General features: G+C 35.6%; 1 protein-coding gene and 1 pseudogene across 1 annotated transcript in view; both read right to left on the bottom strand.

The window, feature by feature from the left end:
• LOC119189092 lies at positions 1 to 5,281 on the bottom strand (annotated as a pseudogene).
• A 487-nt stretch (positions 5,282 to 5,768) lies between these two features.
• The window catches only part of LOC115452290, a 110,664-nt gene continuing 101,636 nt past the window's right edge, over positions 5,769 to 14,796 (bottom strand). The window contains exons 3-6 of the mRNA XM_030180772.2: positions 9,461 to 9,699; positions 7,859 to 7,951; positions 6,976 to 7,116; positions 5,769 to 6,690 (exon numbers count right to left, since the gene is read on the bottom strand). Of these exons, the coding sequence (XP_030036632.2) occupies positions 5,903 to 6,690; positions 6,976 to 7,116; positions 7,859 to 7,951; positions 9,461 to 9,699 (1,261 nt within the window). The 3' untranslated portion in view covers positions 5,769 to 5,902. The remainder of the gene's footprint in view (positions 6,691 to 6,975; positions 7,117 to 7,858; positions 7,952 to 9,460; positions 9,700 to 14,796) is intronic.

Genomic DNA, 14,796 nt, shown 5'->3' on the forward strand with positions numbered 1-14,796 from the left:
CAAAAACATGAAGCTGTAGGGCATAATTTCGTTCATTTCTTTCCAACGCAGAACCGAAGGAATTGGTTTATCCGTCAGCTCACCATAAGCTGGAAAATAGAAAGAGAGCACTTTCAATATTATAGTATTGACAGCGCGTACTAATTTAAAAGACCGATGAAAAACTACGTTTAATAGATACTTGAATACTCCTATTGCTTAATCACGATTCATTTTCGCGATCGGCAATGCTACTCCAATTCCTTTAGCACAGGCTGTTCATAAGTGATGATTACTATTGAATGAAGCCAAGAAACAGATAATTTCTCGTTCAATAGATGTAACACTAGAGAATACATAATTATCTCTATGTGCTAGTGAAGGATGCATGTAGTAACACCTTGCTATTGCGTCACTTAAAGTAAGTAAACAGAGTACCAGCATTAGCCCTAATTTGTAAATTCCGTTACAAAATATATTTTACTTTTCGCTTTACATTTTTGAATATGGTTAAATGCGATGGTAGAAGAAACATTAAAAATCCCACCAGCATAGCAGCCGCCGAATCTTGAACGCTGTGAAATGTTTCTAATGTTTAAAATCACATCGATTATAATTATCAACTACGTATAAACTTGTAGTAGACATTCATTTTGACAGATTTATCTAGAATGTTATTAGGGGAAACCAATGTTCAGTAGAGGACAGCAGAGGACTTCAGATTGTCTTTGATGATAATGATATTATATTCATTTGACTGGTACAAGAGGCTGCTATTTTAGTTTTAGCTCCGATCGCCTGTATCCTTGTTGAAATTGACATTTTAAAATACGTGTGACTTCGTATTTAGACGCATAATATTATGAAAAGGCAAGTCATTTCGTCAAAGCACATTGATACTCTAGCGCAATTAACAACATCATTTTGTCCATTAGAAGGTGACTTATGAATAGGTATGTCCAATCTTCTATTATATTTTAATAAGGAAAAATAAGGGTTATTAAATAAAATAAGACCAATAATAATATACTGCAAAAAAGTGAACCTTATAAATTACAATTTGCTTTCCTTACTGTAATGAGAGTATCAAACTAGTGAATGAGAGCTAAGTTAAAATTTTAATGAACTCATACAATTTAGGTTGCTTTATATCGAAGTGCTCGGCTATTTTATCACCCCAGCCTGGGAATATTTGTGGTGAACGGGAGAAAAACATCACTATAGCGCCGCCGAATAGAATTATCACCATCTAGAACGTAAAAATATTTTTTTACAATCAATTCGCAATATTTTAGTTGAACTCTTCACATATAATATCCATTCGTCTTTAAGCCATTCATTTACTTATGCGAACAACAATAAGATTAACAAGAGAATAATAAATAATTTATTATTCCTAAATAACGTACGATTTCCCAAAATGTAATTCTCCCTAATTTCTCCCACTCGACGTCTACAGCGCGTTTGGCAGCTTCTATTCCTTCCGGGACAGCTTGGACTTGATTGCTGCTTTACTTTTTGGCCTGAAATAAATATATTTATTATTTATTTAAAGATTTTTTTACAAATGTTTTTTTTGTGGACTCAAGTGCAGTGCAAGAGTCGCTACCATAATCACTTTTTTGACTGCTTATTCACAAGTTCTTTCAGTCTTAAATATATATTGTAATTTACGGACGGCTTTACGAACACTCATCCCTCATTTCCCTTTTCTTTTCGAAAATATGCTCTCTTCTAATGTTATGGATTTTGCATATACTGCTTGTTCCCACGTCTACATTATAAACAATTTTAGACAAACCTTAAGAATCCCACATACTTCACTAGCATCAATAAATACATGGCCAGCTCCATTATAACCATGTATGGTATCGCAAAAATTGAAAAATTCGGAAATGATAAGTACTCCGGGGCATCGGGATATGCTCTAGAAAAAAAATTGGTATTCAATATAAATAGCTCTCAATGTATTTCAAATACAATGAAATATAATATAATTACAGTAAATACATTTCTATGGCCTGAAGTATCATGGATATAATAAATGACAAATAGACCAAGTAAAGCAACAATCTTTCTATTTAAATTCTGAAAATTATATGAATATTAGCTACCAGATAGAATTTAGTAAAAATTGTTTATATCTTAAGAAATATTTCATGTTATCTATCTAAATTCTTCTTCATAAATACGTAATACGTACTTAGCGAAAAGTCCTTTGAACACCAAATTTGTTGCTGTGCCAACTAAAGTTCCGATACCGCCTATAATAAATTATTTGGTTAAAGTTTTTTTTGTTTACTGTAAAGAGCTAATGTACTAGATGTTGTCTAGTAAATCACTTGTTTGATGATTTTGTGCTATAGAAACATTAGATTAGGTTTATGGGATCAAAAGGTTTTCGTAGAAAACAGCTATTTTCTCTATAAAGTTAAGATACCTCTCAGATGTACTAGGCGTAATTAGTAACTAATTAGACACAGAGTGTTTTCAATTTTTTTTTACAAACCTATAGTTGCTGAAAATGTAGCCGTGCAAAAATAACATGTTGTGATGTCCGTGGCGATTCGGTCTCCGCTCGCATCCTCTTCGTAAATCGAAAGCAAATTTTGCTGGAAAATAATGAATTTGAACGTCCAGTTTGACAGATAAATTCTAGGAATAATCTTAAACAAATCGTAGAAGTACGTTACGTCACAAATGCCAATCCTAGATTGTGCCAGAAGATTCTTCCGGATGGACTTAAAACTCTGACTTGAGGTCTCAGAGTAATAGAAACGTACATGTCCTATGATACATCTACATCAAGGCAAATATAACAATAATAACATTATTACAAAATCATGACCTGATGTATGACATGCCCTGTATACCCACAGACAATCCTGATGTCAATTTCGTTATATTTACCTGAAGTTTTAGAAATGTATACTCCTGAGATTATAGAGAATGATATATACATATTATACTTACATCTTCAAAAACCTTCAACAACGCAAAGTTAATAGGCACCATCATAGTGGTTGCTGCAGTATTGGTTATCCACATGGATACGAACATGGTTGTAAACGACATCGCAAACAATATTCTAGAAATAGTCAACGTTAACCTTATTATACCGTAGGTTTTTGATTGAATTTGTTAACATTAATTGGTATTGCCCAAATGACTATCTTGAGCCAATCTATATCTCGCGGGAAGATTTACATTTTTTGGCAATAAGTAGCCTTTTTTCTGGATCAAATCTTTATGCCATGCACAAAATGATGTGTGCTATATTAATAGAAACCCAAAGTAAAACTAGTGCCTTATTGTGTTTTGTAGGATATTTATTTCAGAGTTCTGTGTTGTTGACATCGGGCGAATGACTGGCCTTGTCATTAAATTTGTAGTAGCTTTTGCATATACGGAAACCAGGATTTGTGATATTAGACTCCCTAAGTTACCTGTAATGAGAGTAGCCGATAGCTCGTATTGTTGATAAGGCTAATCTTTTGTGGAACCAGACTGTTCTACGGCATAAGCAAGAACCATGCTTCCGACGAACATAATGATAGTATCCTAAAATTTTTAAAGTACTTTACACAACGAGTTTATGTAGTTTTTATAGTTTTCTAGTAAATACTGCTTAAAAGTTATTCATCATCATTAGCCATAAGAAGAAGCTGAATATAAGCGTGACCGGAACATAGGAAAAATTATAACCCATTTCAAGTACCTAAATGAAATATTGTGGTGGTCCTATTTGAAACTAAAATCATTGATTATAAAACTTACCATTAAAATCCTTGAGTAACAATCGCAAAATAATGTCACACAATTTATTCTAGTGAGAATTCTGAATGGTATGTAATTTAGGAATAAATGACCGTTTTAATGCAGACCAGCCCATACTCTTTTACAATCTTTATTACCACACTGTCACCATACTCTTGACTACCCGAAATATCCCCTATTTATAGTTCACATGCCTTTTTATAAATTCAGCAACGCACTTAGGAATGTCTTTATTTCTGAGTAATAATAATCACTTACCGGATAACTCATGTACTTATTTACCTTATAATATGAAAAATGTATATAATTTAGAATTATAACTACTTCTTACATTCATATAGCATCGGCAAGTAGCAGACGTATCCATAACACCAGTTAGAGGAAATATCATTACAGGCAGGAATGAAGTGATGGCCAGTGGAATACATTCTGTTACCCAGTATATCGCCATCAACATCAGAGTGTAGGCACACCATTGGTATTTCTAAAAGAGTCATAATAGCACAGAAGACGAATACTGTCAAATCAGAATTGATGTATTTCAAATTGAAAGAAATTAAAGCATGTGCATACATGCTTGTGTTATCATGAACGATGTTAAAACTTAATATCAAATGTGTCATGAGGACTGCGCTTCAGTCCCACAAAGTGCTCCGTTATTAAAGTTCCTGATAATGATTACTATTCATTAGTAGTCATGATATCACATTTGAGAAGTGATATTATACTTGTTTCATCACTACGCTATGTAAAGACTTCTGTGATTCCATGATATGCTATTAGAGTTAGATAAAAGGGCAAGTAACTCTTGGGATAGAAATAAATTGTCAACTAAGTAAAGACGTAGACTTACCTCTGGTGGAAATGGCGTCAATAATGGTATAAATATAAGAGGAGTTATCACGCACACAACACCACGCCAAGATGTTTTAAAGAAATATTGGAATCTCTCTTTTATTGTTAGTGGTGTATCGTCTTCCCTGGAGATTTTAATTTAAAACTACTCAGTACTAGCGGTATTATGGCATTTAAAAATTAATGCCTAAAAGTATTAAAATTATTCCGTTGTTTTGAATAATTGTTAGCCTATATTCTCAAACGAAACTCACTTTTATGTAACATGAAAAATGGTATATTATGGTGGGTCTAGCAAGCCGTCATCATGAAAATATCTTGACGAACTTAGCTTGGACTACTAATCTTACATATCTTTGTTAATCCAATCATATCATGGTATGATGCTTTGAATTCAAATATTCATAACCCAATTGTCTTGTTTTAAACATTATAATTATAAAAAAAAAACTTATACAATGTTATGCTTACGTTGCGTTTGGAGGATTATTGTTTTCTTCTCTTACAACATCTATATCACTAATATTATCTTGCATATTGCATTAATTTTTATATCCGTACCAGCAAATTGTTCATTTACTATTTAGCAATTCACGATGGCTATGTATTGGTTTAAATCAAGTTTCGAATTCTAAGAGTGCCAAAAGGTATATTATTTAAATATAGCTCATTTTGATAATCGAAAAAATATACCTATAAAAATATAAAAAGAAATTAAAAAGCCCATAGTGCATTTTGAATTAACCATCGGAATTACCTTTTTTTATTTTGTGCATGCACTCTATTATATTTCTCATTCAGTACGAAATATGAGATAGTATATTGTATACGAAACGTGAAAGATGATTCGCTTTATGACGCCTATTTAATATTTCTAATGATAATAATATTGTGAATTCTAATTATTATAAAATATTTAACTCAGGAGTTATTATTGACAGAGGAAAATAGAGTTTGCTAACTTCGAATATTGCATAAGCTAGCGACATCTACCGAAAATGAGCAAGACTTTTTGACTCGCTAGTAGCCTAATAAACCAAAATCTTTCATTTTGAATGAAATGTTGAAACATGCACAGCAATTCCAATAATAAAAAAGTAGACAAATGGCAGTGTTTATTTTAAGGAATCGTAACAATCAAAATTATCAACACAAGTCACATGTTAAGTTCGTAAATTCGAAAGACACTTGACCGTCCGTACCGCTACATCCGATATATTGGATAACACACGAATTACAATCATACTTATCACTTCTCGATATGCTTTATGGTATGGTTGGGAACGTTGGATCAAACGGGTGTCGTTCTACGGTATGGGTCTGTGCCGACGCCGCGGTCGTGGCGCGTGGGGTGGTGGTCATCGTGCCCTCCTCCCCTAGCTCCGGCACCGAAGGTCACCAGCTCCTCCTCCCGCGACGGCGGTGGCTCCACCGCCGACGTGTCCAACAACCTCCCGCTCGCCACCGACGCTTGCGATTGGAATATCGAAGCGCTCCTAAGTCCGCTGAGAGTGTTCGCACTTTGAGGCACCTCTTTGAACTCCTCGAAGTAGTTGTCGCAGGCCGTGGGCCTCGGTGCCGCAGGGAACCCGTACAACGTTGACGAAGACAGGTCTTTTAATGATGCTGAACTTAAGTTTATTCTTCTATTCTTATGTATGGAACAATGTGGGAGCTCATCGCCGTCAAAAACGAAGCGGCGCCGCTCATGGGGCGTCGCGGTCGACGAGCCTGTGGGCGGGTACGTGTCCCTCTTCATCATTCGTCTCTCTAGTAACGTCGAATCACGTTCTCGAAACTCTGAGAACGCGTACTCCCTGTCCCATGCTCGGCAGTCTGCCTTCGCTTTCTCTGTTAGCTCCGTGACCCAGTCCTTTTGATACCACTGGAGGAAGAGGAATATCGCCGAGGTCCCAGCCAGCTCTGCAGCTATGAACCCGCTGATGTACAGACCGAAGGAGTAGCCATAGCTGTACGACATCCTGGGCATGTCGAAGTAAGTCATGTAGCGTAGCTTATGGCCGACTTGCGATTTAAATACCGATATGTACATGACTATCCCGGTCAACATGATCAGACCTGGAATTGAAAAAAATATAATTTAATGGAATATCGTAACAGATGCTTTAAGAATAATGTTCTTGAAAGCCAAGATCGACGCAAGAATCTGCAAGATTAAACCTTAGTAAGTCTGGAAAACTAGATTGTCTTTAATCCACAATGTAAATAATGAAATTCATTTACATCATAATTAATCAATACTTTATGACTAGATTCTCAGACATACAAAGAAAATTGGACCTAAAATTACAATTTTACAGTAATGTTTTGTTTGCTCGCGATAAGTAAGGTGGTCTGTCTTACCAGATATAATAAACATGACTCCAGCTATGAAGGTGCAGAGACGACGCCCTTTCACACAATGTCCAAGAACGCAGCAAAGCGCGCCAACTGCCTGCGTGAATACAGCGAGCAGGAGCGGAGCTGCAGATCGCGTCACCACATCTGAAATGTAACACGTGATGCATGAGAAATTGGATTAAGCTAAGACAAGGTTATTACAAAAGCAGTTTGTCTTAAGAGCTTAGAGCGTGGAAAAAAAGAGGCAGGATTTCTGGGGCCTCAGTATAGAATTTAAATAATTTCGTTTGGTGCCACTTAAAATTATACAAAAAAATGTTTTATGTATTTAGGGACAACGTACAAATTCACATAGTCTGGACCTCGCAGAAAGACGTTTCCTTGAAGGACGTTAGAATGTTTAGTAACTGCTGGTCATTTCACTATATAACATACCTATACATATAGAGCTAAGATTGAACCCAGGAATTCTCATTTCACAGCTGGCTAATCTCCCTCTACGCTACGGTGGCTGCAATTCAAGGACTACTTAGTGATGATATAAGTATATAGCTGAGTATGTCATTTGCTTGTCTCTTTGTTATAATATATCTAAACCGCCTGTTTCTTTGTATTTTTGAATGATTTGATGCATAAATGTATGATAAGTTTTGACATTTATGAATCATTTTTATATGTATCCAATGACATATTCTAGATCTCATCAACATTAATTTATGTTCGAAAATAAACTATGGATCTTATAACATATGATATAAAGTTCAATGTTTAACTTACGCCAATGACATAGATAGGGTAAAAAGAGAATGCATGGCAACCACAATTTTTCTACAGACACGTTTGTTACTACAGTCCTTCAGAATTCACTCGACACATTTTCACTCACATGGTATTGCGTTCGTCGAGTCGCTGGGATCAGGCGCATACTGTGACAAGGGGAAATAGGGGATGTCCACACATCGGAACACCGTGCCGCCAGCTGAAACACAAAAAAATACGTTACAATTTCTATAACAAACTATCCCTGTGACTGACTTTGTCGACCTATGGGGATGGTTTTCCAAAAATATATTATACTTCCTACCTTTATTATGAAAGGATGCTTCTAAAGCCACAGATTTGAGCTGAGCCTTGTTTATTAGTAAGAAATGATAAATAAATCATATTTAGATTCATCATAACAGGCGACTTTACCATCAAATGGAGCATAATGCTGGCATTTTACACTTGAAAACATGATTTGCTCATGTAGTCACGTTAAGACAAGTCAGTAATATTAAGCCAAATACACAATAAGTAAATCAGTGATACGTAACCAATTTTTTTCAATCTCAACAGATATCAGCCAAGTACGTAGGAGATATATAGTGCATAAGTGTGTGCGCAATACACAAGTACACTCTCTATTCCTTCACTCTCATAGTCCGGTGAGACAGTAATCCGACATGACCGGAGAGAGATCAGACAATATACGTAAACTATAATACCACATCAACCAGATTAAAAAAAAGAAAGAAGCACAAACCAAAAATAACTCAATAAAAAAGGATTTACATTCAACAAAGACTTTGACAACGGAAAACAAAAGCATATTTAATGAAGGAAATGGACTAGTAACGGACGGCCAGTGGGCTCGGTAAATGGGATGGAAGTGGGCCGGACAGGCTCACAATGCGCTTCCCGCGACGGAAACGCTGACGCATTGTCGCGAGCGCGCGGAAGTTTCGACTGAGGCTATTGTGAGCGTGTGGTAGATACCATGTTCTGTACGTTTGCGTTTCGAGTTGTCTTACAATAGAAACTAGGTGTCGATGTGCGTATGCGTTTCGAACCTGCCTTGTAATGCTGGTTAGATGTTGATATTGTGCGTGAGCGGCCTTGGGATGATTTTGGCTCGATTACGTGTTTTTATAACGGCAAGCCAATGGTGACCGATTAGCTTTTATTTTTGTACGTGAATCTGTAGACGGGGGCACTAATTAGTATTTTGAAGAACGATCTCTAAGTAAGTTTCTAATTAAACGAAGGAAACCACACCAAGGCCTAAAAAACACTGATACATTGCCGATCTTGCATGAAACATTTTTTTTTTCATAGTTTACTTAGTTTACGTAGTTTACAGAGGTAGTCTAGAAGTCGTCAATTGCGAAAAGTCGGCCATATTCTGCACTTCTTCATATTTAGCCTAGTCTGTGTTTAATATTTACTTTCCCTTTTTGCTTTAGATAAATAATTAAACATAAAAGTAACCCAAAAAATCAAATTGCTTTTAAACTTTTGTGTCTTTATCAGCAATCTTTGTTTCTTCTCTAAAATAAACTTCATGTCACTTTATTTTAGATAAAAAAAATATATTTCGATGACAGTTAATGTGTAGAAGTTTTGAAATCTTTACTATGTTAGCTCCTTTTATGTTTGACTAAAATATTTTTTTAAATTAAATAAAACGATGCTGGAATTATGACGTATTATGATTCAAGGTACTCACGATCCGTATGACATATCCTCCATAATCCAGAGACAGTTTGCTTCGCGACCAGCCCGTACTTTCCCGTGCCGTTGTAAGCTGGGTTCAGCATGTTCTCTTCAGTGTGGAGCCAGTTGTTGGTGGAGACCGCGACGAGGACTGCGACCACCGCGGTGCCAGCGGACAACGGAGTCAGGAGCCAGAGACAAGCGACCGATGAGTCAATCTGAGCCACTAATGTTGGAGATGGGGGTGTTGGCCTGGAAATAGTTTTAATAACGGGTTAAATTTATGGTAGTGATAAGAGAGAGGTTTACAATCATTGGTGGTGGTAGGATATATTTTATATCCGCCTGGATAGCGACCGCCGTACATTTAAACTCGCCATAGTAGCTCACGTGAGTGTGTCGCGTTCTGGGATCAGCATGAGCATCTGGTTTCAACAGGCCGGCATAATTGTGTCGTCTTTTGAGGGCTAATCATCTATCGTCAGTCGACATTCTATTGCTGTGTACATATAAAAAATATGTATAGAATATGTTAAATATAACAACACAAACAAACACTCAAAATATAATATTTACTTCATAGATTTAATACATATCCTCACTAAGGAACTAAGACTTGTGATACTATAATTAGACGTAATAAACTAAATTTTATACCTATTCGAGCTGGGCTATAGTTCAGACAAGCCTATGCCCAGCATTGGTTCGCTAACAATCCCATAAAATTTATTTATCGCACACACAAGATTAACAAAAAAACTTGTGCCGAAACGGCAAAAAGGTATGTTATTTGAATAAATATGTCGTAAAAAGTATTTCGTGTTGTATATTTTATGAGGTCCGATCGTAAATCACGGTGTTTAGCGGTATCACGGAGCGGCAACTTCATACATTAGAACGTATAAGTGAATACCGCTTTACGTAAAAAACGTAAACAAGTTAGGAAAATACTGTTCTTTTACAGAATTGAGTCAATAATTAATGTTTAGGAAAACTTTTCAGACGCTTTTATTTGGCGAGCTCTTGTATTCTTAACTTAATAACGCGATATCTATTGAAGTTTTTTTATAACTACATGAAAGAACGTGAAAGCGTATCTTTTTTTGTTGTTGCTTTGAATGACGAGACGAGCTTGCCGTTGGCCTGCGATACGACCGCTTATAAACAGTAGAAACACCATCAACACCTTGAATTAAGTAGGTACAAAGTATTGTTTGGTATTACACTGCGCTCGCCATCCTGAGACTTGAGATGTTACGTCTTATTATTTCCGGTAGTTACACTGGCTACAATGCCCTTCAAACCGGAACACAACAGTGACTACACACTGCTGCTTGGCGGCAGAAATAGACATTGCGGTGGTACCTACCCAGGCGGAGTCTCACATATGAGAGACCTGCCACCAGTAAATATTTTATGGATATAGAAGAAATAGATAATGTCTTGACATTTATAAATACCTAGAGACAACATTTTTGAATAGGCCAGTCGATACAATATCAATATTATGAATAACTAAACAAGCATACGAAGGGAGGTAAGTCGGCAGAAATATTATATGGAATCTTCGCTAGTGCCTATCTATACTGAGTTTCGCATACTAGTGATAAAGCTCTCATATCCGAGCCATTAGTTAAGTAGACGTTAAGCTCTCTATTGCCTAACATTACTGTCTCGGTGCCTTAGTTCTATCGCGGCATTAACACCGTTCTGAGATCTTGGGTTTGAATCTCCGGTTGGGGAAAGTGATTTTAGGTATATCTTATTATCAGCCCGGAGTCTAGAATTTGCGGTAAATACGGCCGCAGATCCTTATCACCTGAGACGGAATGCACACGGCTATGGATGCTCTAGTTTCGCCCCTGCCTTGCTCTTCGGGGAAAAAACCGCGAGTGTATGTATCTAATACCTCTTACTGACGAGTACGGCGTAGTGCAGTGATTTGTTTTTTCCATTGTTACATCCAGACATATAAAAAAAAAATACATCTAAAATATCGTCGGCTAAGAGTGCAGAGCTGCTAACTCCATTTTTACCGAAAATGAGGTTTTGATATCATCAGATAGAGCGAGCAAAACTCTACAGAATCGTAAAACATACCAAGTGCCTCTAACACACGACAATGTCACTTTTTGAGCCTCAATAATATCTGACAACTCCTTGGATGTGAAATTAACTCGCGTAAAACTTGCTAACTCCTTCATTTGGCGCCATTTTGTGGGCAAATGTGCAGCTCAAATTCCCGCGGCATGGCATCATAACTCCTATATGAAGAAGAACTACAATTTTACTTCGTGTGTGATATTATTGAACAATGGTGATTCTTGTTTTTTAATTTTTCTATGTTTATTTTGTCTTTTGAATTGTGTTAATACATAAAAGCTTAAAATTTGGCATCCTCTTGCTAGGCTTGGGAGTTAGCCCGTTTTATTTCTTAGAAATAAGTTATGTTAAAGGAGTTAGACATAATTATTTTTTGCAATTCAATACCCTTCTATGCTTTAATAACACTTTTGTACATGTTTTAACTCAAAAAATAGGTAATACTTATTTATATCATGAGTTATATATCGATACCGGAAATTTCAATTGGCGTAAGGGACATTTTGGCGAAAATGAGTCATATATATTGCCGGATTCGGCTTTTCGAGCCCTATCGATTGGTATATATGAAATAATTCTATCTTTAAAAAAAAATCCCTTACGCCCTGACAAATTTGATATTTTGAAGCTAAATATTTGAGAAAATAGGTCTTATGAGACATGTAAAAACTTCGGGCTGGCTTAAGGTACATTTTTCCAAATAACCTAGGTAACTTTGGACCACTATATTGCAAAGTGCATTTACATCCTTAATTTTTTTTCCAATATCAAAAACAAGTTGGTAATATTTGTTACCTTACTTATTATTGTCCGTTACGACCCGGTTAACAATAATATATGTCGTAATTTAATAAGGGCTTAAAGGTCTAATATTTTTTATGTCCGTTACGACCTTAAATCACGGGTATCGGAGGCAATTATTTAGAGATCCTTTGGCATCAAGGAGGGCTCTATGCTGCAGTTGCATCGAATATTACCGAAGCGGCAGCGAGGACTGTTTTGCGAGAGACAGTTGTTATTGTTGTTGAACCTCTAAGATTTCATCAGCTTGTAGGCTCTGTGCTTTTATCGGAACCTTATATTGATAAAGCTTCTCACATTATTTTACATACCTACATCATTTTATCTATGCGTACCATTGGTTGTTATCAAATTGAATCTGTTTCAAAGATCGACGATTGGGATTAAGGAAAGTTTCCAGAAGGAAAAATTACGTTCAGACACTTGGCAGTAAGAAGTATCCGCCTACACAACACATCGGCTTCTGCCTTGCTCCCGGTCACTCTCCATGGTGTGATTCAACACTCAAAGTAAATAGCTCGATTGATGTCGAATTTAGAACTACTACTAAAAAAAAGGTGAAGCAAAAACATTTTAATTTCACGTTGATTTTCTTTCTGTTGACGAAGATTATTCTTTAGGCAGTTCTGGAGTCTGGTTCACCAAAAACATGCAAATAACGAAAAATAAAACGAAATTATTAAGAAGTAAGTCAATCATTAAATATGCGCTTAAGAATAGCAAACAAAGTTAAACTACATAAAAAAACGCAAGAATGCTGGACTGAGTTGAAATTGATTGAAAATGAAATGAAATTAGATCAAGTAAGAGAAGAAAAAAATATTATAGAAAATTATACATTAATTATATATTAGTATTTACCAGATAAATGCTATGAAATATCATAAAATAAAGGACAAAGATTATTTGAGCATTTTTTGAACCACAATGCCGGCGAGATTAGATTGTAAGATGTAAATAACCAAGCATTACTAAGAGATAAAAATGCTAAACTAGTAGAAAGTAGAAGAAGCCTAACATAAGAATATTATATAAATAAAGCTGAAGGATCTAGACGTAAAGCATCAATATTATAGTGAAGAAGCAACAGCTTATTTTGACTCTTTTAAAACACTATGTGTAGTTTCATCGCACTAATGCCAGAAGAATAGTTAATGTCTTTTATTGGCACAAGAATATAGAAATATCACAAATTTCTATAGAATCTATCTAGTAAACTGTCCAGAAAATTCTAAATTCATATGAGTAAGAAAGTATTCATTGCTATAAATTTAATAATAATTTATAATATACGTTTCCATACGCCAAAATAAGACAAGTGCATACTCTGCACAAAAAAGAAAACGAAGATATGTTAAGAAAGGACGAAAAAAAGGAAATTGATTTTCATTTGCGGAGAAAAAAGCTAGCTATCAAAGATTTAATATTTACTTGATCCCAGAATTTGATCTCAAAGATATACTAACAGTAATTTTTGGTTAACACGAAGTGCTCACTACCCGATATTATGGGGAGAGCATGGTTCTATACTACTCCAGAAAATATGCCGTTTATAACTGCACATACATTCTATGAGAGCCAAACTAACATTGGACATTGTTTCTTGTAGATAGAGAGAGTGGTAGACGTGATAAACGTGGAGGTAACGATATTGCCACTTGTGTTTGTGAATTCCTTCTTAAAATTAATTACCGTTCCATCGAAAATGTTTATTATATTGCGATTCTTGCCCAGGGAAGAATAAAAACTAAATAACAACTACTAACCGCAGTCATTTTTGAAAATTACTGTCAATATTCAAGGAGTACAGATATATTATAAATTACCTAGGCATCAATACATACCAATTGATTCTATGTATGCCGTTATTGAACGGGAGACCAAGCGAATTATCATTTGGGCTACAAGCTAATGGCCAGCATACGCAGTATCGGTAAGAAAACGGGCAAAACCATACCATAAAATATTTTGGAACATTTCTACACATAATTTCAGAACAGAACATAATATGATGTCTAAAATTTACACTGAAATTACTCAAAAACACATTTAAAAACGATACGAACAATGACTTTGAACAATCATAAAGATAAAATTGCAGAGGTGAAGTATTCTATGAAAAATGATGAAAATCCCCAAATAATAGCCTTAGGTGAGAGAAGAAGAAGGATTTTTTAGTAATGGGAAATTTCAAGGTAAAAGATAAAAGCCAAGGAAAGGAAAAGACGAAGAAACAATTGCTGAAGTTGTAGAAAACCAAGATCCCAAGAACATAGTTTTGCCGACATTGTATGGAAATCGTCTTCCTATATCAGTAGATAAATTTAATGATTTGAAAAATTATGCAATAATATGCAATTATACCGAAGCGTATTCACAAGGAATACCTAGAGCCACCATTTTTGGCTTTCGGTAGAGATGCTCTTCCCGAGACTAATGCGGAGG

Source organism: Manduca sexta, chromosome 12 (assembly GCF_014839805.1).
Source record: "Manduca sexta isolate Smith_Timp_Sample1 chromosome 12, JHU_Msex_v1.0, whole genome shotgun sequence".
Taxonomy (NCBI): Eukaryota; Metazoa; Arthropoda; class Insecta; order Lepidoptera; family Sphingidae; genus Manduca; species Manduca sexta.